The 27,896-nt window shown below is 42.1% G+C and overlaps 1 protein-coding gene across 4 annotated transcripts in view; it reads right to left on the minus strand.

Moving 5' to 3' along the window:
* Window positions 1-27,896, minus strand: part of myo15aa (myosin XVAa) — a 126,790-nt gene that overhangs the window by 54,818 nt on the left and 44,076 nt on the right. For all 4 annotated transcript variants that reach the window (XM_062049883.1, XM_062049880.1, XM_062049882.1 and 1 more), the window contains 20 exons: window positions 27,003-27,126; window positions 25,165-25,260; window positions 24,975-25,106; window positions 24,787-24,912; window positions 21,590-21,667; window positions 21,376-21,521; window positions 21,267-21,312; window positions 21,080-21,204; window positions 18,210-18,327; window positions 17,968-18,143; window positions 14,021-14,105; window positions 13,889-13,942; window positions 13,733-13,814; window positions 10,704-10,840; window positions 7,866-7,961; window positions 7,563-7,798; window positions 3,792-3,970; window positions 3,637-3,709; window positions 412-603; window positions 225-340 (listed from right to left, as the gene is read on the minus strand). In XM_062049883.1, coding sequence (XP_061905867.1) covers window positions 225-340; window positions 412-603; window positions 3,637-3,709; window positions 3,792-3,970; window positions 7,563-7,798; window positions 7,866-7,961; window positions 10,704-10,840; window positions 13,733-13,814; window positions 13,889-13,942; window positions 14,021-14,105; window positions 17,968-18,143; window positions 18,210-18,327; window positions 21,080-21,204; window positions 21,267-21,312; window positions 21,376-21,521; window positions 21,590-21,667; window positions 24,787-24,912; window positions 24,975-25,106; window positions 25,165-25,260; window positions 27,003-27,126 — 2,417 coding nt within the window. The remainder of the gene's footprint in view (window positions 1-224; window positions 341-411; window positions 604-3,636; window positions 3,710-3,791; window positions 3,971-7,562; window positions 7,799-7,865; window positions 7,962-10,703; window positions 10,841-13,732; window positions 13,815-13,888; window positions 13,943-14,020; window positions 14,106-17,967; window positions 18,144-18,209; window positions 18,328-21,079; window positions 21,205-21,266; window positions 21,313-21,375; window positions 21,522-21,589; window positions 21,668-24,786; window positions 24,913-24,974; window positions 25,107-25,164; window positions 25,261-27,002; window positions 27,127-27,896) is intronic.

Raw genomic sequence — 27,896 nt, forward strand, 5'->3', positions numbered from 1 at the left:
ATGGTGTTCCAACACCAGCCACCCCACTACACATCTGACGGGGCCAATATCGCTTTAATTTTTTCGCTCTTGACCGGAAGGATGCTACAGTGGGCCATAGCGGCGGTCGACCGCAACCACGGTCTGGGCACAGACTACCCGTCTTTCCGCACCAATCTCTTCCATTTGTATACAAATAAGACATAGTCGCAATACATTAAAGACGTGTGTGTGTGTGTGCGTACCATGGCTGTGGTAACCATCAGAGTCAGACACGCTGTAGGCAGGTCTGCAGCCCCCACTCGGAGGAACACAAGATGGAAGTTCGTCATCTGAGTCAAAGCCACTGCCAAACAAAGTTCTAGAAGAGAACAAAGAAGACAGACATGGTTTTATTTGTGTCTGCAATACTAGTATTCCTATTATACTGACAGGCTGGTGTTGGCTCGGACTCTGGCGGGGTTGTCAGTGCTGATGATGAAGTAACTCTTCTGCTTTGGGAAGTCATTTGGAAGCTCCAGGTCTGCAATCAGGTCCATCACATAGTCGTGACCCGCCAGCTCCACCCACTGGCCGTGTTCCTTCATGAGGACAGAACTCCCCCTCCACCAGTCCGACACGCCCCTGCAACACATTTTCATTTTGGCATGAAGGGAACATGTATAACATTTGGGATGAGGCTAAGGCCATGTCTACACAAAGTCGTTTAACCCCTTAAACGAATAATTATTTAGCCTAAGCCCCGTTTCAGCCACACTAAATCATCGTTTAAGGTCCCCCTCCTCAGACAAATTTTTAAGTGCGCCGTGTATTTCTTGAATCTCCGGCTCTTAGCTTTGTATGGACTCATTGATCGTTTACAAACTGAGTTTACAAACAGGAAGTGACGTCAGAAAGAACGCGCCACAGCCAGCTTCATAATAAAGCGGTTTATATTTCATATTTCCAGCTAACCACTGGAAATATGAAGGCGAGTCATCCAGACGTAAATAACCACAACACCAGGGGGAGCTCCACAAACCACGTTAAACCCAGATTCCGATCTAACAAAGGTCTTAGCTCATTCTCCTTCTATGCCACATCAATATGGAATGCACTCCCAACAGGTGTAAAAGAAAGTGCATCTCTATCCTCCTTCAAAACCGCACTAAAACAACACCTCCAGGCAACTACAACCCTAGACTAACACTCTCTCCCCACCCCATCCCACCTCCCCTATTACAATTAATCAAATGTAAATATTCAAAAGCAAATAATCAAATGTATATAGTTGTTCTTATGCTTTCTGAGCTCACTATGTTCACTGCTCGCTGTACATATCCTACCAAGTCAGTCCTACACTGTTACAATGTCCATTTCTCAGATGATATAATTGTTGATGACTGAAGTGCTGATATCAACCAAACCTAACCCCCCCCGCCCCAACCCCTTCCACATCCCATCCCCCGGATTGTAAATAATGTAAATAATTCAATATATATACTCTGATGAGTAACTTGTGTGTTGACTGTATTATGATGATAGTATATATTTATACCATGAATGGATTAACGTGGACCCCGACTTAAACAAGTTGAAAAACTTATTGGGGTGTTACCATTTAGTGGTCAATTGTACGGAATATGTACTGTACTGTGCAATCTACTAATAAAAGTCTCAATCAATCAATCAAAGACATGCCCGTGTTTCTCCTTCTTCTACATGTACAGACGCTTGTGGAAATCACACATGAATACCTGAAGAGAAAGCCATTGCAGCTATTTGGGATACAACACTTCTCAGACGGCAAGAGAACTTTCCAATGTCCGGGTCAGCTGTGATTCTACTTAGCGAAAAACTTTGTCCATTTGTCAAAGGAGAGACAACAGAGAATGCGGGCTCCCGTAGATGTGATTAAAAAAAGGTAGCGTGTGCTTTGTATTACCTGGACGACGAGGGAAGACTACGGAAAACAGCGAATGCTTTTGGACTGGCAAAGCAGACTGTATCAGTTATTGTCCGCCATGTATGTCGCTGACTCAACGTCTAGGTCCAGAGTATATAAAGTCACCAAAAAGGAATGGACAATGAAGGTGAAGGCAAAAGAGTGAGGAGTGTCCTGACCAGATATCTAGATCCTTAGTTTGATGGTTGTAAAATGTTCTTTATCACATTGTTTACGTGTCTAATAAAGATGTGATTAATTTATGATGTCTCAGGTGTGATTCACTACCATAGGGCCCCACAGCACACTGGATTCCAGTTCATTGAAATACCACAACACTGGATATTGTTCAGATAAGTTACATTTAAGAACTTGTACACAAAGCAACGCTAGAGGTGACTATGACGTGCGCATTTTCCGCGAATGCGTACTAGGTCGCATTACGCCGGCGGACGGAGGGGGGAGGGGGTCTTAAATGGTGGCATTGTTGTGTGTGGACACGGATAAGGTTAGGTGGGATTTACCCTGTATAACCTTATCCGTCTCTACAAAAACTGAAATCTAAGTAAGATGAAATATCTCAAATAAGGGTGATATTTGCTTATTTTCTGTCTGATAAGATAATTCTTCTCACTAAGCAGATTTTATGTTAGAGTGTTTTACTTGTTTTAAGGGTTTTGGTCCTAAATGATCTCAGTAAGATATTACAGCTTGTTGCTGAGATTTGATGAGCTATATTGAGTAAAACATGCTTGAAACTAGAATATCAACTGTTGCAAAGCTGTGTCATCAACACTCACAAGTAGAAAACTAATTTTTTTAAATTAATCATTTCTTATTTCAAGCATGAACAAAAAAATCATGACTTTGACACAAATGTGTCTCATAATTAAAACAGATGACAGCCAAATGGACTTTGCTGTTTTATTTTCAATGAAACAGGAGAAAATACGTACTCATATAGTAGTACAGTTGGCACAGTACAGTAAACTGACTGTTAATATTTAAACATTGGACATTTCTAACAATTTTGAACAAAAATAGTTCATGCACATTCAGGTAAATTATTCAAAATTACAATAAAAAAAATGTTGGCCGGGGGCCGGGCTGTATATAATATATATATATATATATATATATATATATATATATATATATATATATACACATATATATATCTATATATTCCTTGCGCACTAATTGACTGAAAGAGCACGCACTTGGCGTGATGATGTCATGTTATCGATGGAAAAATTAATTTTTAGACAATATGATTTGCCTGAGCGGCTAGGAGACCCCGAGAGTAACAAGCGCTTGCCTTGTTGCCTTTCCATTAAGAACAATATATTAGTTTTTAGCATAAGTTTGCTGGTTTCAAGAAATGTAATGCCGAGCGCATATCATTATGTCAAGATAATGGCACTAGCATTTACTTCATTTAAGAATATTTTTCAACATATTGAGCAAAAAGGTCTCTTTTTTTTTCTACCAACAAAAGTGCACTTGTTATTAGTGAGAATATACTTATTTTAAGGTATTTTTAAGTTCATTGAGGTTAGCTAATTTTACTTGATTTGGAAAGTCTTGACAAGCCAAATGTTCTTGTTCTATTGGCAGATAATTTTCCTTAGTTCAAGTAAAATACCTCTCATTTTTGTATTTTGTTTTCTTGTTTTTGAACACTGACTTTTTGCAGTGTTAGCGGGGCCTAATAGAACATGTCATTGTAGCACCTGTGGCGTAAGATGTCTCCTGCTAAATCCTCGCCGCTGGTCCAGGAATGCACGGGACACAGGAAAGACACTCCTGCAGGGACGGTAATCATTTCAATGTCATCACCATTAACCCAAACACTGAAGTACCTAATGGCCACACAGTGTTTGCTTACCATCAAAACAATGCACATGCAACACCATGTTAGCTTTTTTCCTGTTGGCCGTCCACTCCAGCAAGGACGGCGGGTAGGTGCGCGCCGTCCCCCAGCTCAGCTGCAACTTCTCACTGGCTTGGATGAGTCTGTGCTGCAGCAATGCTTGGCACTCAACGGGGGCGTGGTCTGAAACAAACCTATAGAAGGACATAAACATGTGACGATCTGTCACTTCATTTCTGCTTGTTTCCTTGTTTTGTATTCACTTCCTGTCAGTGCTCTTGTTTTGTTTCCATTTACGCCAGCCTCGTGCACTCCTCAGTGCTTGAGAATTGCTTTATGTTTGGACCTGTTATGCACGACTAGGGCTGGGCGATACAGCCTTTTATTAATATCTCAATATTTTTAGGCCATGTCACGATACACCATATATATCTTGATGCATATAATCACAGCAGTATGATGATTCTATGTGTCTACATTAAAACATTCTTCTTCATACTGCATTAATATATGCTACTTTTAAACTTTCATGCAGAGAGGGAAACCACAACTAAAAGTGTATTTATTAAACAGTTATTAAGCAGTGGCACAAACATTCATGTCATTTCAAAACAGAAAGTGCAAGATTGTTAAAACGAGCTATTAGTGCACTTTTGTGCATGATGTCACTAAGATGACATATCAAAACAACACTAAATTAAAGTGCACTTTTTGTACAGAACGCCACTACAATAGTTTAAAACAAATAAAGTGCACTTTTGTGCATGATGTCACACAAGATATTTCAATAAGTGTCAAATAAAAATGAGCTGCATGATAGGAAATCAAATAGTGTATGTCCTTCACTATGTGGTAGGTTCCTGCGGACGTTATCTCCTTCTGTTGTTGACTTTTTTTTTTCATACGGTGTTGATGTGGAAATGGAAGACGCCAGGCTCAATTGGGTCAGTGCTGGTTGCTTCGGGATTTTGTTGGTGTGGCACCGGCCAAGATGTTGACATGCGGAGTTTCAAGCACTCGTTCTCTAGCGGGTGACTTTTCAAATGATGCTACAAATTAGTAGTGCTTTTGCCGCATACTTGACATATTACGGTTGTCTGTTCGACATCTTCCCGCTTGAAGCCAAACCACCGCCAGACGATGTTTTTCTTGGGAATTAATTCTTCTTCCTTCATTTGTTACTAGGGATGTCCGATAATGGCTTTTTGCCGATATCCGATATTCCTATATTGTCCAACTCTTTAATTACCGATACCGATATCAACCGATATATACAGTCGTGGAATCAACACATTATTATGTCTAATTTGGACAACCAGGTATGGTGAAGATAAGGTACTTTTAAAAAAAATATATAAAATAAAATAAGATAAATCAATTAAAAACATTTTCTTGAATAAAAAAGAAAGTAAAACAATATAAAAACAGTTACATAGAAACTAGTAATTAATGAAAATGAGTAACATTAACTGTTAAAGGTTAGTACTATTAGTGGACCAGCAGCACGCACAATCATGTGTGCTTACGGACTGTATCCCTTGCAGACTGTATTGATATATATTGATATATAATGTAGGAACCAGAATATTAATAACAGAAAGAAACAACCCTTTTGTGTGAATGAGGAGGGAGGTTTTTTGGGTTGGTGCATTAATTGTAAGTGTATCTTGTGTTTTTTATGTTGATTTAATTAAAAAAAAAAAAAAAAAAAAACGATACCGATAATAAAAAAAACGATACCGATAATTTCCGATATTACATTTTAACGCATTTATCGGCCGATAATATCGGGACATCCCTATTTGTTACCAAATTTGCACCTTCTTTCTCTCGTATTACCACTTGCACCGCTCCGCTTGCACCACAGCTAACTTTACCCATGCCGCTACCTCTCTGCTTGGCGAGGGCGTATGACGTTGCACGCGCGACAGTATGTAAGAAGTTGTGCTTGTTTTATCTCTGTGAGAAGCAGAGACAAGAAAGAGTGAGAAAAGCCTGTAGTGTAATGCCCGCAGCTAAAAGCAACTGCGTGAGAACGTATACTCGAACACTCACAAAATAGTCATTTTCTACATCGCACAGAGACAAACCCGCGATGTATCGAGTATATTCGATATATCGCCCAGCCCTATGCACGACCAACGTTCCCTCTAAGGTGCGCCCCTGCGCAATTGCGCACCGCTCCCGCGTCCTCTGCGCACAGCAAATTAATGCCGCGCAGAAAATCAAAAATCCCACCTGAACTTTAAACAAAATAAACACATTACAATTTATTCTGTATGATTTTGCAATGCAACTCTATGAGTGACAGGTGACAACAAGAGTGGCCCCAATGAATAAAACAATCTTTTTCAACACAGTTCAATTATCGTCTGTCGAGACACTTTACGGACAGGAATTCCATCCATCACTTTATTGAGCAAAACTGTTTGTAACCACACCAAAAACACGAGTAAAAAAAACTTTTATCTATAAAAACTGGTAATTTTCTGCTATACAAACCAGGCTTAAACCAACTTTGTCATCCGTCGTTTCAACAGAAGCCGCTCGCTCGCTCACCTGCACCAACACAAGCACTCATGGCACTTAGCCAGTGCTGCGTTTATGGCCACACAAAAAGTCGGACAACCCCAACGCCACACAATGTGTAAATGCCAGGTTGTAACAATCTGACTCCTCAATCAGATGTGTGCTTATTTTACTGCCATGTTAATCTAAGGATATTATTCATGAAATATTGTCACTAGATTCCATTAATGCTAATAAAAAGATGTATTTTACAGACAGAAAGTTACAGGAACTAAATGTAATCTCTGAAAGGGGTAACATTTCTTTTAAAGGCAGGACCCGCAGACAGACATACAATATTAGCACATAGGTCATGAAAAACATGTTTTTTTGTTATTGTCATTGTAAGAGGGCAAAATCACTTACACTACCGTTCAAAAGTTTGGGGTCACATTGAAATGTCCTTATTTTTGAAGGAAAAGCACTGTACTTTTCAATGAAGATAACTTTAAAATAGTCTTAACTTTAAAGAAATACACTCTATACATTGCTAATGTGGTAAATGACTATTCTAGCTGCAAATGTCTGGTTTTTGGTGCAATATCTACATAGGTGTATAGAGGCCCATTTCCAGCAACTATCACTCCAGTGTTCTAATGGTACAATGTGTTTGCTCATTGGCTCAGAAGGCTAATTGATGATTAGAAAACCCTTGTGCAATCATGTTCACACATCTGAAAATTCTTTAGCTCGTTACAGAAGCTACAAAACTGACCTTCCTTTGAGCAGATTGAGTTTTTGGAGCATCACATTTGTGGGGTCAATTAAACGCTCCAAATGGCCAGAAAAAGAGAACTTTCATCTGAAACTCGACAGTCTATTCTTGTTCTTAGAAATGAAGGCTATTCCACAAAAATGTTTGGGTGACCCCAAACTTTTGAACGGTAGTGTATATCAGAAAATTATTTTTAATAAAACATTTAAATTGTTATGATGTCAGGTTTGGGACAGGTGTGACGCTGGTGTGGCCACAGTGTGCACGTCTGATGTTGCTCACATGTGCTCCACTGAATGCTCAGGGAGTTTGTGCGTTTGCTCACAAACATTAAAAATTAGAGGGAACATTGTGCATGACTGCTTGACTTTCTGTTTTGAGTAAATTAAAACTCATCTTACCTGCGCACCGTTCTCCTGGTTCCTGCATCTTGGGGTCAGAAATATTGCAGCCATGCGAGTTTACCGACAAAATGTGTGACAAAGTTGTACCCGTGTTCTTACTTGAGCAGATATGGATCCATCAGCGGTGACGGTGCAAAGCAGCAGACGCATGCAAGCAGCAGCAGCCAGCCTCTCTCCGCGTTGTCGCCATTGACGTTCCTCCACACCTGGTTGACAACCTGAGCCAAGATCTCATCCCTCAACCCCGGAGAGGACAGACCTCTCTGGATGATGTAATCGCCAAACATGTTCTCCTGCGCGCCGTTCAGGTGAGGGTCCCCCATGAAGCGCAGTATCTGCAGTGGTTATTGGGGTCAAGTCAAATTACTGTTTGGGCTCATGTTATGATTGGGGTCAACCTACCATGTTGAAAATCTGCAGCGCTTCTCCCTTAAGGTCCTCTTCTATGCAAGTGAGGGGTGTCTCCAAGGGGACCATCAACATACCAAACTTGGGCTCCTAGCGCAAGGAATGACATTATAAGTGCCAAGTAAAACAACAATACAGCATTTCCTTATCATGTATAAAACCACTTTATTGTCTAAAAATGATGGTTCGCAGAGGTATCAACTAATAACCTCAAATATTACCCTTGAAATATTAAAATAACTTTTATCCATTAACATTGTTCATCATTTAAGTCCCATCTTAAAACTCATATGTATACTCTAGCCTTTAAATAGATCCCCCTTTTAGACCAGTTGATCTGCCGTCTCTTTTCTGCTCCTTCGTGGAGAGGGGGGGCACAGATTAGCTGTTCAAAGTCGAGAGGGGTGGACCACTCATCTGTGCATCAGTTGGGGATGTCTCTGCGCTGCGGACTTGTCTCCACTCAAAATGATCTCCTGCTGGCCCCACTATGGACTGGACTCTCACTATTATGTTAGATCCACTATGGACTGGACTCTCACTATTATGTTAGATCCACTATGGACTGGACTCTCACTATTATGTTAGATCCACTATGGACTGGACTTTCACACTATAATGTTAGATCCACTATGGACTGGACTCTCACACTATTATGTTAGATCCACTATGGACTGGACTCTCTCACTAGTATGTTAGATCCACTATGGACTGGACTCTCACTATTATGTTAGATCCACTATGGACTGGACTCTCACTATTATGTTAGATCCACTATGGACTGGACTTTCACACTATAATGTTAGATCCACTATGGACTGGACTCTCTCACTATTATGTTAGATCCACTATGGACTGGACTCTCACACTATTATGTTAGATCCACTATGGACTGGACTCTCACTATTATGTTAGATCCACTATGGACTGGACTCTCACTATTATGTTAGATCCACTATGGACTGGACTCTCTCACTATTATGTTAGATCCACTATGGACTGGACTCTCTCACTATTATGTTAGATCCACTATGGACTGGACTCTCACTATTATGTTAGATCCACTATGGACTGGACTCTCACTATTATGTTAGATCCACTATGGACTGGACTCTCACTATTATGTTAGATCCACTATGGACTGGACTCTCACACTATTATGTTAGATCCACTATGGACTGGACTCTCACTATTATGTTAGATCCACTATGGACTGGACTCTCACTATTATGTTAGATCCACTATGGACTGGACTCTCTCACTATTATGTTAGATCCACTATGGACTGGACTCTCTCACTATTATGTTAGATCCACTATGGACTGGACTCTCACTATTATGTTAGATCCACTATGGACTGGACTCTCTCACTATTATGTTAGATCCACAATGGACTGGACTCTCTCACTATTATGTTAGATCCACTATGGACTGGACTCTCACTATTATGTTAGATCCACTATGGACTGGACTCTCTCACTATTATGTTAGATCCACTATGGACTGGACTCTCTCACTATTATGTTAGATCCACTATGGACAGGACTCTCTCACTATTATGTTAGATCCACTATGGACTGGACTCTCACACTATTATGTTAGATCCACTATGGACTGGACTCTCACACTATTAACTAGATCCACTCCACGTCCACTGCACCGGTCACCCTGTACTTGGTACGTGGTACTTTAACTTTTAGCACAGCAGGAAGTTGTTATGCAAACGGATCAGACAGCTCAGCAAAGCAGGCAGTGACAGTCACAAATGATGCGTTCAGGAACACCAAGAATTATAAGCATCAAACATTACAACTCAAGTAAGGCATTTTTTGCATGCTCTCTGTTATTGCTAAAATAATTATGACAATTTGTTGTAGATTTAATTTCCTATTTTGAACATATTACTTAGTTATTGATTTAATTTTTAAATTGAAATGTGACATTTCTTGAAAATGTTTGTTTTGGTTTTTTTTTACAAAAATGTGCATGCTTTTAATTTTTTAAGTACCGTTTTGGGCGCATTTTAAGCTGTTTTTAAAGTAGAGATTTTGTACGAGTATTGATTAAAATGTAAATGATACCCATCCCTAATTATTACAATAAAATAAAAAGCAACAAAAAACGTATCTGCGGCAAAACAAAATATTAAATTGTATATTATTCTGTTTTACCATATTATCTAAACAGTAGGGGCGTTATAAAACAACAAAGGTAAAATGAAATAAAGGTTAGAGAAAATGTCTACTTGTTACAATGCATATAAACAAATATTATCAAAATGTTGTGTTTGAAGCAAACAAACTTTACTTCATCATTAACTTCTACTTTACTTTGAGAATAATATTTCAACAACTCGTAGAATTTGCTTGTATTTATATTTAATTTCCCTAGGTCGTTTGTTTATCAGTGACCTGGGTTTTGCAAAAAGGACCTAGTTCCCACATAACTTTGAAGAGGACTTTCTGGCTTGGGTGTTGTTGGTCTGGACCCCAGGATGCAGAGAAGGCAGATTTAGCGGAGGTAAAAATTCATTTAACAACAAAAACAAAGAAATAGTGCAGTATAGAGAAAGCTATGAATATGTTAGTGATAAAACAACATGGACTGACACACCCGCCGCCATGGACTGACACACCCTCCGCCATCGTCTGACACACCCTCCGCCATCGACTGACACACCCTCCGCCATCGACTGACACACCCTCCGCCATCGTCTGACACACCCTCCGCCATCGTCTGACACACCCTCCGCCATCGACCGGTAGCTCGCCATCGACGTAATGGGCACCCCTGATCTAGATTGTAAAATATGAAGAGTGTATTGGAACATACCCGGAAGTATCTCAGCACGTAGTGATAGAAGGGGTAGTTGTTGATGTCCAGAGGCAGAGTGAGTTGACTGGAGGACGACTCCTGGATATGAGGAGCCTGCAGCAAAGCCAAGCAGTCGTAGTGCAACTCTCTCCTGACTGGGAGACAAGAGAAGATACCAGAGTACATAATGTACTAAAGAAGATACACTATATTGCCAAAAGTATTTGGACACCTGCCTAGATTCACATATGAACTTGAAGTGCCATCCCATTCCTAACCCATAGGGTTCAATATGATGTGGGTCCACCTTTTGCAGCTATTACAGCTTCAACTCTTCTGGGAGGGCTGTCCACAAGGTTGCAGAGTGTGCTTATAGAAATTTTCCAACATTCTTCCAAAAGCGCATTGGTGAGGTCACACACTGATGTTGGTGGAGAAGGCCTGGCTCTCAGTCTCCGTTCTAATTCATCTCAAAGGTGTTCTATGGGGTTCAGGTCAGGACTCTGTGCAGGCCAGTCAAGTTCATCCACACCAGACTCTGTCATCCATGACTTTATGGACCTGGCTTTGTGCACTGGTGCACAGTCATGTTGGAAGAGGAAGGGGGCCACTCCAAACTGTTCCCACAAGGTTGGGAGAATGGAATGTTTTGGTACCCTGGAGTATTCAAAGGGGCCAAGTCAAACTCCTGAAAAAAAATAATTCCTCATCCACCAAATTTCACACTCGGCACAATGCAACGTAGCGTTCTCCTGGCAACCTTCAAACCCAGACTGGTCCATCAGATTGCCAGATGGAAAAGTGTGATTCATCAGTCCAGAGAAGGCGTCTCCACTGCTCTACAGTCCAGTGGTGACGTGCTTTACACCACTGGTCCCCAACCTTTTTGTAGCTGCGGACCGGTCAGCGCTTGAAAATTTGTCCCACAATCATGTGTGCTTACGGACTGTATCCCTGCAGACTGTATTGATATATATTGTTATATAATGTATGTATTGTCTTTTTTATGTTGATTTATTTAAAAAAATAAAAATAAAAAATAAACTTTTTTTTTTTTTTTTTTTTAAATGTCTTGTGCGGCCCGGTACCAATCGGTCCACGGACCGGTACCGGGCCGCAGCCTGGTGGTTGGGGACCACTCCTTTACACCACTGCATCCCACGCTTTGCATTGGACTTGGTGATGCATGGCTTAGATCAGGGGTGGGCAATTAATTTTTACCGGGGGCCGCATGAGCAACCTGAGCACTGCTGGAGGGCCACCTCGACAATATTTCAATTAAATTTTGCTCAATATTATTTTTGATATGGAAAGCGTCGCGGTTGCGGCGACGTCCATTGAGCTCTCGCTGGCCCTTGAAAATCCGGGGGAGAAGGTGTAAATCTCGCGCCAGGCCGTACCCATATCCGCAGCAGGTCTCCAAGGTGAACAGCCTCTGGCATGTTAGAACAAGACCGTAAGATAAATAATAATAATAATAATAATAATAATTAATAATAATAATAATAATACTTCAACATAGTGTGTGTAACAGCATTACATGACTAATATCAATAAATTAACATTAATAATAAATGACAGTAAAATAAGCACACGTATGACTGAGGAGTCATAGTGTAACTTTGTGTGGTGTTTGAGTTGTCCGACTTTTTGTGTGGCCATAAACGCACCAGTGGTTTAGTGCTATGCGTGTTGGTGACAGATGACAAGTTGGTTTTGGCCTGGTTTGTACGGCAGAAAACGACTAGTTTTTCCAGATAGTAGTGTTTTACTCATGTTTTTGGTGTGGTTATGGCCGAATATAAACAGTTTTGCTCAATAAAGTGATCGATATAATTCCTGTCCTCGAAGCATCTCGATAGACGTTACAATAATTGAACGGTGTTCAATTGAACGGTGTTGACGAACACGGTTAGGGCCGCTTGTTGTCACTGTCACTCAAAGTTGCATTGCAAAATTACACAGAATAAATATGTTTATTTTGTTTAGAATTCAGATGGGATTTGATTTGGTGCGCGGCATATATTTGCTGTGCGCAGCGGACGCTTGAGCAGTGCGCAATTGCGCAGGCACGCACCTTAGAGGGAACGTTGCTTGGCAGTCCATGTCTTGTTGAAAACACGCCATTCCTCATCAACTTTTCTCTTTTTAGCGTCTCGGGTATAAACCGTGCATCACTTGTCGCTGCGTGTGCACCTTCACTTGCAGGTTACACACGGACATACGCCCATAAATAATACTTTTCAAAATAAAAGCAGCACAGTTGATTTGCGTGCACGACATAGATGTTTTTTCAACTTTATTTTGTAATTTGTGATTGCAGCTGTTCACATTCACTCACAATCACGCACGAGCATACGTCCACACGGAAGTAATACAAATAACGATTTTCAAAACAAAAGCAGCACCGTTGTATTGCACACTCGACATAGATACTTTTTAAAATGTATTTTGTAATTTATAATTGGCCTCACGCGGGCCGGACAGGGACGCACAAAGGGCCGGCTGCGGCCCGTGGGCCGCAGAATGCCCAGGTCTGGCTTAGATGCAGCTGCTCGGCCATGGAAACCCATTCCATGAAGCTCTCTGCGTACTGTACGTGGGCTAATTGGAAGGTCAGATGAAGTTTGGAGCTCTGTAGCAACTGACTGTGCAGAAAGTCTTTGCACTATGCTGACCCCCTCTGTCAGTTTACGTGGCCTACCACTTGGTGGCTGAGTTGCTGTTGTTCCCAAACTCTTCCATTTTTTTTATAATCAAGCCCACAGTTGACTTTGGAATATTTAGGAGCGAGGAAATTCCACGACTGGATTTGTTGCACAGGTGGCATCCTATGACAGTTCCACGCTGGAAATCACTGAGAGCGGCCCATTCTTTCACAAATATTTGTAGAAACAGCCTCCATGCCTAAGTGCTTGATTTTATACACCTGTGGCCGGGCCAAGTGATTAGGACACCTGGTTCTCATCATTTGGATGTGTGGCCAAATACTTTTGGCAATATAGTGTACTAGACTAGATGCAGTACTAGAGTACATGCATACAGACCTGCTGCTGCTTGTAGTAGAGCCCCAAGCTGTGCTGGGATCAGCAAGTGTGTCACGTTCACCACCTCCCTCTTCATCACATCCTGTCACATTAGTGCAAGATGACCTTCAACTGTCATTGAAGTGCAGTCGTGTGAGAAGAACTTGAAGTGCATACCATCTCTCTCTTCTTCATATCCTCCTCAGCTTTCCTCTGGGCGACCACCTTCATCTGCAGATAAAAGATCAGATCACAACGATCGTTCCATTTGTTGAAAAAACACGAGCGTGTAAATGTTCCATCACGCACCTTGACGTGTCGTTTACGGCTGACGTACAAGTGGACCAGGGATCGGAAGCGAACCAGGTTGTTCCGCATTTTCACACAGTGCCGTCTAAAGGATGTCAAGATCACACCTTCTGTCAATTGTGACATAGTTTTCAACTCTAGTCATTTGATGAATGTACTTTAGAAATATTGATGTGATTGCACTAGAGCAGGGGTGTCCAAACTTTTTCCACTGAGGGCCACACACGGAAAAATTTAAGCATACGGGGGCCATTTTGATATTTTCCATTTTCAAACCATAACAAAATATATAGATTTTTTTTAACCTTTAGGGCTCCCGGGAACCAGTCAAGGGTCAAAGTCAGTAAAATGTTAAAAATAAGTCAAATTATTATTTTTTTTTTTTACAGTATATCTCTATATCAACTTCAGGTTGATATCAAGTTAAAAAAAAACAGGTTTTATGCCTTTTCTGTCAAAGACAACTTTGTTTTTTATAGTAAAACTGAAATATGCAGTATTTAGTCATTAGAGCCCTAAAAGATCAATAATGCAGGACACCATTGATTTGAATATTTAATATTTTTGAGTAATCACAGTGAAAAGTTAAATAAAATCCCACTAAATATATTTGGGATCCAAAAGGTCTCCCACTCATAAAGTGATACGTTTTTATTAGGTTTTTTTTTACTTTTCACACTTAAATTACGAGATCAACTTCAGATATATCTGTCCATTTTACGTTTGAACTATTATTTTGTTTGTTTTATGCTCTTTTGTCAAATAAAACTTTGATGTTTTTATATGGCAACCACACAATATATGCAATATTTTTTCCACATAAAACATTTTAAAGTGACATTTTTTAAGTAATAATTCATTGTAACATAGATTTTGTCTTTTTTTTTTCCCGAGCAATGGCAAAAAAAATTAACATAAAGAAAGACAAAAAAAAAAACAGCCTGCATGGCAGCTTTGTGTCAACATTGCAACTTTTTCTCGTTAGATTTCACCTCATTCCATTTTTTTTAAATGTTGTATTTTTTTATTTTTGCAATACTATCAATTTTGCAATTTTTGCAGAATGTGTGGGGGGCCGGGTAAACAATTAGCTGCGGGCCGCAAATGACCCCCGGGCCGCACTTTGGACACCTCTGCACTAGAGATACTAATATTGTAATATTTACTCTCATTTGGAGTAATCATTGGAGTAAAAAATACTCATTAAAATGTCATTACAGTGGTATTGTCAAATTCTGGCGTTAATTGGAATTCATTAATTACGGTCATACACTATATTGCCAAAAGTATTTGGCCACCTGCCTTGACTCACATATGAACTTGAAGTGCCATCCCATTCCTAACCCATAGGGTTCAATATGACACCTTTTGCAGCTATTACAGCTTCAACTCTTCTGGGAAGGCTGTCCACAAGGTTGCCGAGTGTGTTTATATATAAATGTACCATCCATCCATCCATTTTCTACCGCTTATTCCCTTCGGGGTGTTATTCTATTCAATTCATTAGCATGAACTACATAAATGTGGTATTCAATCAATCAATCAATGTTTATTTATATAGCCCTAAATCACAAGTGTCTCAAAGGGCTGTACAAGCCACAACGACATCCTCGGTACAGAGCCCACATACGGGCAAGGAAAACTCACCCCAGTGGGACGTCAATGTGAATGACTATGAGAAACCTTGGAGAGGACCGCATATGTGGGTACCCCCCCCCCCCCCCCCCCCCCCTCTAGGGGAGACCAAAAGCAATGGATGTCGAGTGGGTCTGACATAATATTGTGAAAGTCCAACACATCAGCGGAAGTCCAGTCCATAGTGGGGCCAGCAGGAACCATCCCGAGCGGAGACGGGTCAGCAGCGTAGAGATGTCCCCATCTGATGAACAGGCTAGCGGTCCACCCCGGAGCAGAGTAGAAAAGAAAAGAAACGGCAGATCAACTGGTCTAAAAAGGGAGTCTATTTAAAGGCTAGAGTATACAAATGAGTTTTAAGATGAGACTTAAATGCTTCTACTGAGGTAGCATCTCTAACTTTTACCGGGAGGGCATTCCATAGTATTGGAGCCGGAATAGAAAACGCTCTATAGCCCGCAGACTTTTTTTGGGCTCTGGGAATCACTAATAAGCCGGAGTTCTTTGAACGCAGATTTCTTGCCGGGACATATGGTACAATACAATCGGCAAGATAGGCAGGAGCTTGACCGTGTAGTATTTTATACGTAAGTAGTAAAACCTTAAAGTCGCATCTTAGGTGCACAGGAAGCCAGTGCAAGTGAGCCAGTATAGGCGTAATATGATCAAACTTTCTTGTTCTTGTCAAAAGTCTAGCAGCCGCATTTTGTACCATCTGTAATCTTAAATGTGTACATTATTTGATGTCAAATTCAATTTACTCTTTTAGTTATTTATTTCATGATTTAATTATTTCACAATTTTAATGAATTACTGATTTCATTATTTCACTATTTAATGAATTCATTAAGTAAGTAATTCAAGATTTATTTGATGTTGCCCCATTTGACCCTTGTCCTCCTTTGGAGGGCCAAATGGGACAAAATCAAATAAATAATTACTCAAATGTGTCCTTATTTCATACATAAATGTGTTTTTAATTGTGTCATTAATGTATTCAATGTCAAATTCAAAGTTTTCATTTTATTATGATTTATTAATTATGTCATTATTTTAAGTGAAGTGAATTATATTTATATAGCGCTTTTCTCTAGTGACTCAAAGCACTTTACATAGTGAAAGCCAATATCTAAGTTACATTTAAACCAATGTGGGTGGCACTGGGAGCAGGTGGGTAAAGTGTCTTGCCCAAGGACACAACAACAGCGACTAGGATGGCAGAAGCGGGGATCGAACCTGGAACCCTCAAGTTGCTGGCACGGCCACTCTACCAACCGATGCTATACCGCCCCTAAGATTTCATTAATTATTGATCTCATTATTTAGTTATTCATTTCATGATTTATTTAAATGGAAGAGTTTGGGAACAACAGCAACTCAGCCACCAAGTGGTAGGCCACGTAAACTGACAGAGAGGTCAGCATAGTGCAAAGACTTTCTGCACAGTCAGTTGCTACAGAGCTCCAAACTTCATGTGACCTTCCAATTAGCCCACGTGCAGTACGCAGAGAGCTTCATGGAAGCGGTTTCCATGGCCGAGCAGCTGCATCTAAGCCATACATCACCAAGTCCAATGCAAAGTGGTGTAAAGCACGTCGCCACTGGAGTCTAGAGCAGTGGAGACGCCTTCTCTGGACTGATGAATCACACTTTTCCATCTGGCAATCTGATGGACCAGTCTGGGTTTGGAGGTTGCCAGGAGAACGCTACACTACGGACTGCATTGTGCCGATTGTGAAATTTGGTGGAGAAGGAACTATGGTGTGGGGTTGTTTTACAGGAGTTGGGTTTGGCCCCTTAGTTCCAGTGAAAGGAACTATGAATGCTCCAGGATACCAAAACATTTTGGACAATGACTGTGCACCAGTGCACAAAGCAAGGTCCATAAAAACATGGATGACAGAGTCCGGTGTGGATGAACTTGACTGGCCTGCACAGAGTCCTGACCTGAACCCGATTGAACACCTTTGGGATGAATTAGAACGGAGACCGAGAGCCAGGCCTTCTCCACCAACATCAGTGTGTGACCTCACCAATGCGCCTTTGCAAGAACATTGCTATAAACACACTCCGCAACCTTGTGGACAGCCTTCCCAGAAGAGTTGAAGCTGTAATAGCTGCAAAAGGTGTCATATTGAACCCTATGGGTTAGGAATGGGATGGCACTTCAAGTTCATATGTGAGTCAAGGCAGGTGGCCCAATACTTTTGGCAATATAGTGTATATTTGAAGTCAACTGGTTTTCACCGTTTTAGTACCATGTTCCTTGCCTGTGCATTACAGAATACATCTAACAAGATCCAATGGCCCACCTTGTGAGAAAACCTCTGCAATGCGCCTGCAGCCCAATGATCATGTTGCGCATGTCCACGTAGCGTTTCCTGACCAAGTACATGCGAGCGTAACGCTGCAAGGTAAGCGCAGCAAGCTGGCGACAGCGCTCCCGCTTGCACTCCAACAACTGGTAGACGGCTTCCTTCACAAAGAACTGCAATAAAGTCAGAGGTTATTGAGGGCGATGTGAAAATACTGCATCACAACAAGAGGAGCTGACCTTTGTGACCCCGACATGGTAGTCCCCTGCTGTGAGAGGACACAGTTTACTGAGGAGCATCACACAGTTGTCTCCAGTCGCTGCTGGAAGCTGGAGGATTCCCACCAGGGACTTATATCTGATGACACACACAAATAATAAGATGCATTAAATCATATCCACATGGAGCATGGGCTTAAGTTGATTTAAAACCTAACCAGCCTTTAAGGTAGGTAGGTAGGTATGTCTTTATTTACATTGCACAAATACAACAAAACTTTGTTTTCAGCACAGACCCTTTCAAGATTCGACTACGCCGGATAGTCGAACATCGGATTCAGGAGGAACAGTGTAGTTTTCATCCTTGTCGTGGAACTGTGGACCAGCTCTATACTCTCAGCAGGGTCCTTGAGGGTGCATGGGAGTTTGCCCAACCAGTCTACATGTGCTTTGTGGACTTGGAGAAGGCATCCCCTCAAGTAGTCCTGTGGGGAGTGCTCAGAGAGTATGGGGTATCAGACTGTCTGATTGTGGCGGTCCGCTCCCTGTATGATCAGTGTCAGAGCTTGGTCCGCATTGCCGGCAGTAAGTCGGACACGTTTCCAGTGAGGGTTGGACTCCGCCAAGGCTGCCCTTTGTAACCGATTCCGTTCATAACTTTTATGGACAGAATTTCTAGGAGCAGTCAAGGTGTTGAGAGGATCTGGTTTGGTGGCTGCAGATGATGTGGTCCTGATGGCTTCATCTGGCCAGGACCTTAAGCTCTCACTGGATCGGTTTGCAGCCGAGTGTGAAGCGACTGGGATGAGAATCAGCACCTCCAAGTCAGAGTCCATGGTTCTCGCTCGGAAAAGGGTGGAGTGCCATCTCCGGGTAGGGGAGTAGACCCTGCCCCAAGTGGAGGAGTTCAAGTACCTCAGAGTCTTGTTCACGAGTGAGGGAAGAGTGGATGGTGAGATCGACAGGCGGATCGGTGCGGCGTCTTCAGTAATGCGGACGCTGTACCGATCCGTTGTGGTGAAGAAGGAGCTGAGCCGGAAGGCAAAGCTCTCAATTTACCGGTCAATCTACGTTCCCATCCTCACCTATGGTCATGAGCTTTGGGTTATGACCGAAAGGACAAGATCACGGGTACAAGCGGCCGAAATGAGTTTCCTCCGCCGGGTGGCGGGTCTCTCCCTTAGAGATAGGGTGAGAAGCTCTGTCATCCGGGGGGAGCTCAAAGTAAAGCCGCTGCTCCTCCACATGGAGAGGAGCCAGATGAGGTGGTTCGGGCATCTGGTCAGGATGCCACCCGAACGCCTCCCTAGGGAGGTGTTTAGGGCACGTCCGACCGGTAGGAGGCCACGGGGAAGACCCAGGACACGTTGGGAAGACTATGTCTCCCGGCTGGCCTGGGAACGCCTCGGGATCCCCCGGGAAGAGCTGGAAGAAGGGGCTGGGGAGAGGGAAGTCTGGGCTTCCCTGCTTAGGCCGCTGCCCCCGTGAACCGACCTCGGATAAGCGGAAGAAAATGGATGGATGGACAGTGTACAGGGTTACAGAACAGAAACGCTGATGGGTCGCCACAAGGCGCCCTGTAAAAGATGGGGAAAAGGTCAACGCTGTGAACGATAAGCACAATTAAAAAAAAGGCAGTTCCTATTTAAGTTAAAATACAGTGGTAAAGGGGGCGCGGGGGTGGGGGCACACCTAGAGGCCACAATAATTAATTAAGTTACAATAATGATGCAGACATGTTTGTTACTGGATGCTTGCTTTCTAATAAGCTTCTGCCTTAGAGACTTTGTACGTGTAAGTAATATGCAACTACAATGTAAGAACTAGCTTGCATGCTATTGTGTGCTTAGCTGTTGTGTAGCTGTTAGCTTCTAGTAGCCAATAGTCTACGTCAGTGTTTTTCAACCACTGTGCCGCGGCACACTAGTGTGCCGTGAGATACAGTCTGGTGTGCCGTGGGAGATTATCTAATTTCACATACTTGGGTTAAAAACATTTTTTGCAAACCAGTAATTATAGTCTGCAAATGATGTGTTGTTGTTGAGTGTCTAGAGCTCGGCAGAGTAACCGTGTAATACTCGTCCATATCAGTAGGTGGCAGCCGGTAGCTAATTGCTTTGTAAATGCAGGTAAAAAGGTGTCTTATGCTTAAACCAAAAATAAACAAAAGGTGAGTGCCCCTAAGAAAAGGCGTTGAAGCTTAGGGAAGGCCGTGCAGAATGAAGGTGAAACTGAACTGGCTACAAAGTAAACAAAAACATAATGCTGGACGACAGCAAAGACTTACTGTGGAGCAAAGACAGCGTCCACAATGTACATCCGTACATGACATGACAATCAACAATGTCCCCACAAAGAAAGATAAAAACAACTGAAATATTCTTGATTGCTAAAACAAAATAGATGCGGGAAATATCGCTCAAAGGAAGACATGAAACTGCTACAGGAAAATACCAAAAAAAGACAAAAAAGCCACCAAAATAGGAGCGCAAGACAAGAACTAAAACACTACACACAGGAAAACAGCAAAAAAGTCCAAATAAGTCAGGGTGTGATGTGACAAGTGGTGACAGTACACCTACTTTGAGACAAGAGCTATAGTGATTCATGCTTGGTTATGCTTTAAAGTCATATCCAACAATTGCGACAACGACTTTTTACTGTCAACTGAGTTTATGATTTCTGCTGGTGGTGTGCCCCCGGATTTTTTCAATGCAAAAAATGTGCCTTGGCTCAAAAAAGATTGAAAAACACTGATCTACGTGACTGCTGGTATCACATCTGGGGTTTTACATGCAAGCCGATTAAATCAGATATTCTGATATTGGACCAAAATCCGTTGGAGGACACCTTTTAAGACATTTGGAGTGTCTTTAAAAAAGGTGTGTTACCTGAACAGGAAGACAGAGAAGGGCATTCTGGCAGGATATCCTTCTTTCCGGATCCTGATGGTCTCCATGACACCCGAGTGTCTCAGCTGAGCTTTGACCAGGTGGTCCTCAAACACACCTGGATGCTGAACACACACCTTGTGGTTAAGGTTTACTCAAGTCACCAGGAGACTTGTTTCGGTTCTACCTTTGTGTTATTTGGCTTAATGCAGCGGACAAAAAAGGGGTTGCATCTGAAATGGAGGGATGAAAGTGAGACAAATAAACATCACTGAGCTCATGTTTTACGAGGTCACCTCTCCATCTTGTCCACCAGCTGGAGGAGAGACTGCTGGAACTTGCTGCTGACTGTGGACGCTTGATATTTCCTGCTGACCGTGCTGCTTTTTCCTTTCTGCTGACCTATGGCCTCCGCGTGAGCCAGGAAGAGGTTGGACACCATCTCAACACGCCAAAGAAATAGGAGTGAGTTCCCACCTGGGTAACGTTCCAAGAAAATAAAATCCTCACCTTGTTCCTGCTCTGAATGAACAAGTCCAGGACATCTTGACGGACCTGATCGTAGTTTTTATCCAGGAACTTGTAGACCTGCATGATTAGACAGGAGGTCTCTTGTCACATGTTTGGGTTGAATTTGTTCATCCTAAATTGCATCAATGTCATGAAGTACGCCTGCACATGCTTAATGTAACACAATAATGCTCATTTGACTGACTTTTGCCATGTTGTGGAACATGCAGCGCACAACTTTAGTCTCAACCTGGCTCCAACAGCCATGCTGCACTGAAATAATACAGGCATTGTTGTTTCATATAGGAGATATTTAGATTCATTTTGGTGTCTGCATGCTCCAAATCAGCCCAGTGTTTCCCACACATTCATTTATTTGTGGCGGCCCGCCACGAAAGAATTACGTCCGCCACAAATAAAAAAATTAAATAAAAAAATAAAAAAAATAAATTAAAAAACTCTGCCTCTTATGGGGTCGCGGGGGGTGCTGGAGCCTATCTCAGCTACAATCGGGTGGAGATATATGTTTTGTAAGAACCACAATTAATAAATATATTTCAGTGAATAACTTATTGTTCAAATCTGTATATACATATGTACATAAAGTGTTGTAATTATATTGTAAAATGGATGGATGGACGTTTAAAACAAAACTGTTATTATTAATTAGTAAGTATACATTTTTTGAGCCTTTTTAGAGAAAATCAAATCATTGTAGTAAATTATGCAAATTACTCGATGATGTGGTGACCACGCCCATAGCCACGCCCCCACCGCCACAGGTATCTTGGCAGTTTATGGGAAACACTGCAGCCTGTAAATGGGAACTGCACATTTTTTTGAATTTTGCCTATCGTTCACAATCATTATGAGACAAAAACACGTCTTTTCTTTTTTGTAATTCGGGTTTTAAAGATGATGAAAACGCTTGGAAGACGCGGCTAATGGGAGTCACCGTTGTAGCCTTCAAAGTCTCTAAAACAACTTCAAAACCCCAAATAATCATGAACTTAGAATGTAATGGCAGCAACACATCATCAACGGCAGCGCAGTGGAGATGGTAAGCAGCACCAAGTTCCTGGGGGTGCAGATAACTGACAATATGACCTGGTCCCTACACACCGGAGCTCTTGTAAAAAAGAGCTCAGCAGCGCATGCACTTTTTGCGTCGGACGAAAAGAGCACAGCTACATTGCAAGTGCTAAATTATTAGACAGTCCTGGTCAAAAGTTTACATACACTTGTAAAGAACATCATGTCATGGCTGTCTTGAGTTTCCAATCATTTCTACAACTCTTATTTTTTTGTGATAGAGTGACTGGAGCACATACTTGTTGGTCACAAAAAAAATTCATGATGTTTGCTTCTTTTATGAATTACGGTAATTATGGGTCTACTGAAAATGTGAGGGTCAAAAGTATACATACAGCTTTTGGGAGCCATCCACAAGATTCTGCTGGAATTTTTGACCACTCCTCTTGACAAAATTGGTGCAGTTCAGCTAAATTTGTTGGTTTTCTGACATGGACTTGTTTCTTCAGCATTGTCCACATGTTAAGAATGCCATTCTGAAACCTTCATTTTAGCCTGATTTAGCCATTCCTTTACCACGTTTGATGTGTGTTTGGGGTCATTGTCCTGTTGCAACACCCAACTGCGCCCAAGACCCAGGAGAAACGGTGAGGCCTTTAATCGTAGGAACACCATTCCTACCGTCAAGCATGGTGGTGGTAGTATTATGCTCTGGGCCTGTTTTGCTGCCAATGGAACTGGTGCTTTACAGAGAGTAAATGGGACAATGAAAAAGGATGATTACCTGAAATCATCAGCCCGTAGGTTGGGTCTTGGGCGCAGTTGGGTGTTCCAACAGGACAATGACCCCAAACACACGTCAAAAGTGGTAAAGGAATGGCTAAATCAGGCTAGAATGAAGGTTTTAGAATGGCCTTCCCAAAGTCCTGACTTAAACGTGTGGACAATGCTGAAGAAACAAGTACATGTCAGAAAACCAACAAATTTAGCCGAACTGCACCAATTTTGTCAAGAGGAGTGGTCACAAATTCCAGCAGAAGCTTGTGGATGGCTACCAAAAAGCGCCTTATTGCAGGTAAACTTGCCAAGGGACATGTAAGCAAATATTAACATTGCTGTATGTATACTTTTGACCCTCACATTTTCAGTAGAGCCATAATAAATTCATAAAAGCAGCAAACTTCATGAATGTTTTTTGTGACCAACAAGTATGTGCTCCAATCACTACATCACAAAAAAATAAGTTGTAGAAATGATTGGAAACTCAAGACAGCCATGACATGATGTTCTTTACAAGTGTATGTACACTTTTGACCACGACTGTATGTGCATCCCCTCCTCCCAGTATTGTGGGCATTCTAATAATTAGAATGTGGAAATTCATGATGACCTAAAAGTATTACAGTACAAAAATGAAAAAAAGTACAAAATCCAAATTAACTTTCAATATTTTCAGTAATACTTCACAACAATGACGAAGGATTACTAGCTTTGCATATGTTTTGATTAGGGATGTCCGATATTATCGGCCGATAAATGCGTTAAAATGTAATATCGGAAATTATTGGTATCGTTTTTTTTATTATCTGTATCGGTTTATTGTTTTTATTTTTATTAAATCAACATAAAAAACACAGGATACACTTACAATTAGTGCACCAACCCAAAAAACCTCCCTCCCCCCATTTATTTCTGTTATCAATATTCTGGTTCCTACATTATATATCAATATATATCAATACAGTCTGCAAGGGATACAGTCCGTAAGCACACATGATTGTGCGTGCTGCTGGTCCACTAATGGTACTAACCTTTAACAGTTAATTTTACTCATTTTCATTCATTACTAGTTTCTATGTAACTGTTTTTATATTGTTTTACTTTCTTTTTTATTCAAGAAAATGTTTTTAATTTAGTTATCTTATTTTATTTTATTTTTTAAAAAGTACCTTATCTTCACCATACATGGTTGTCCAAATTAGGCATAATAATGTGTTAATTCCACGACTGCATATATCGGTTGATATCGGTATCAGTAATTAAAGAGTTGGACAATATCGGAATATCTGATATCGGCAAAAAGCCATTATCGGACATCCCTAGTTTTGATACCTTCATTGGATTGAATTCTATTGTGCGAGAGTACCTAATGAAGATCAACATACCTGATAGCTGACACGCCCGGCAAAATGCTTGATGGTGAACTCGGGGAGGGGCATCTTTGGCTTCACATACAGTGGGCTGTTGCCATGGTGATAGTGACACTTTTGGAGAAAGGTATGATCCGTTGCCTGCTCAACAAGCAGGCTGATTACGATTGGAAATGTACACACTTGCATGTGTGATCACTTGCCTGCGGGAAACAGCTCTGGTCGTCCAGTATCCTCAGTATCCCATGAGGCTTTGCGGCGATGAGGTCAATGCAGGGCTGGTTGTCATCAAACGGAATGTCCTGCCAGGGAATCTGCTCCCTGCTGTACTCCTCCTGCATCACAAAAGTAGATTGGATGAAGGCTTTCTGACCAAACATGCAAGTGGCTTACCTGTTCCTCCCTGAAAATGATCTTGTTAAAGAAGAACTGCATATACTCGTTGGCATAATTAATGCACAGCTGCTCAAAGCTGTTGTATGCTAGATCCTGTAAACACACACACACACACACACACACACACACACACACACACACACACACACACACACACACACACACACACACACACACACACACACACACACACACACACATGGCCTGATTTACTAAGATCCAAATTCCATGCGGTAATCAGCATGTGAAATCTATTAAAGTGTATTTCTGGTCTTGTCATCCTTGTCCGGACAGAAGGGCGACACGGCAGTGCGGCTGGATCAAAAGAGACGTCGGAGGAACCAAAAGTTGCTTTATTACAAGCGAGTGTCATTATACAGGACCGCAGTTCCCTGGAGGAGGTCAGGTCAAGAACGTGAGGCACTCCTACACTATATTGCCAAAAAAGTATTTGGCCACACATCCAAATGATGAGAATCAGGTGTCCTAATCACTTGGCCCGGCCACAGATGTATAAAACCAAGCACTTAGGCATGGAGACTGTTTCTACAAACATTTGTGAAAGAATGGGCCGCTCTCAGTGATTTCCAGCAAGGAACTGTCATAGGATGCCACCTGTGCAACAAATCTAGTTGAGAAATGTCCTCGCTCCTAAATACTCCAAAGTCAACTGTCGGCTTTATTATAAGAAAATGGAAGAGTTTGGGAACAACAGCAACTCAGCCACCAAGTGGTAGGCCACGTAAACTGACAGAGGGGTCAGCGGATGCTGAAGCGCATAGTTCAAAGACTTTTAGTTGCTACAGAGCTCCAAACGTCATGTGACCTTCCAATTAGCCCACGTACAGTACGCAGAGAGCTTCATGGAATGGGTTTCCATGGCCGAGCAGCTGCATCTAAGCCATACATCACCAAGTCCAATGCAAAGCGTGGGATGCAGTGGTGTAAAGGACATCACCACTGGACTCTAGAGCAGTGGAGACGCCTTCTCTGGACTGATGAATCACACTTTTCCATCTGGCAATCTGATGGACCAGTCTGGGTTTGGAGGTTGCCAGGAGAACGCTACATTTCGGACTGCATTGTGCCGAGTGTGAAATTTGGTGGAGGAGGAATTATGGTGTGGGGTTGTTTTTCAGGAGTTGGGCTCGGCCCCTTAGTTCCAGTGAAAGAAACTTTGAATGCTCCAGGACACCAAAATATTTTGGACAATTCCATGCTCCCAACCTTGTGGGAACAGTTTGGAGCGGGCCCCTTCCTCTTCCAACATGACTGTGCACCAGTGCACAAAGCAAGGTCCATAAACACATTGATGACAGAGTCTGGTGGGGATGAACTTGACTGGCCTGCACAGAGTCCTGACCTGAACCCGATAGAACACTTTTGGGATGAATTAGAACGGAGACTGAGACCCAGGCCTTCTACACCAACATCAGTGTGTGACCTCACACACTTTTAGAAGAATGGTGGACAATTCCTATAAACACACTCGGCAACCTTGTGGACAGCCTTCCCAGAAGAGTTGAAGCTGTAATAGCTGCAAAAGGTGTCATATTGAACCCTATGGGTTAGGAATGGGATGGCACTTCAAGTTCATATGTGAGTCAAGGCAGGTGGCCAAATACTTTTGGCAATAAAGTGTATAACGAAAACAGAGACATAAAATGGATTGCACACCTTATTCTGCTCACTTAACAGACGCAATCCACTTTGCACACGTTTAGTAGCTCAGCATTGCACGTGCTATTAAGTTTGCACATGTTTTAGTACACGCAAACCTTTATTAAATCATGTGTTTTCATGACAAAGAGTAGAGTAGAGACACAGTCCAGTACCTCAAATCCGTAAATGTCCAGGATGGAAATGGAGAGAGAGTGTTGGCGAGGATACACCTGAGTGTTGATCCTCTCCGTCAGCCAGTGGAAGAGCAGGGAGTACAAGATCTTGGCAACAGCATCTCTGCAGGACAAGGGGGTTCAAAGTCATTCAAGACCACCTATCGGATAAAGGACTGAGTGTCACGGCCCGGGCGCATGCCAATGCGCATTCTTCAATGAGCCCCGAGGAGCGCACCTCGGGACACATCCCCACGGCCGCTCATCTCCTGCACGCGTCACTCCGGCGGCAGCAAGCAGCTGCTTTCCATCAGCACTCAACGCACCTGGCGCTAATGAGAGGTCCTGCCTTCATAAGCCTGCTCAACCTGCTATCCGGCGCCAGAACGTAATCATCTGTTGGAGTACCGTAAGTGATGTTCGTGCTCTATGCAATCTTGCTCTCTGTGTTTTCTTCCCCGTGTTTGATTAGTCTCGTGTCTTCCTTGTCGTCCTTCCTGCAGTCTGTCTTCGTTCCACGGGACGAGCTGTGCGTCTCGTCTTCCTTGTTGTTCCCCTCTGGATTCCGGACTGCCTCCCTCGACCCTTGACCTCCCGCTTGGACACGGACCTTTTGACGCCTCGCTATACCCCCCCGACAACCTGCCTGTCTCACGGACATTCGAGAATGCCTTTCCCCTCCAGGACTTCCGCCTCTCGCACATCACTACCGGTAACACACAACAATTAATTCCCACACTTAGTCACACACCATACACACTCTTGGATTTTTGTCACATTACATTCTCTAGTTTATATTATTATTGTTTGTTATTATTTATATATATTGTGGAAAATGCATATATTTTTAAGAGTTCTTTCTTTATTCATAGTCATGTTTAAAGCAGCTAATAT

The sequence above is a fragment of the Entelurus aequoreus genome, linkage group LG06, assembly GCF_033978785.1.
Source record: "Entelurus aequoreus isolate RoL-2023_Sb linkage group LG06, RoL_Eaeq_v1.1, whole genome shotgun sequence".
Taxonomy (NCBI): Eukaryota; Metazoa; Chordata; class Actinopteri; order Syngnathiformes; family Syngnathidae; genus Entelurus; species Entelurus aequoreus.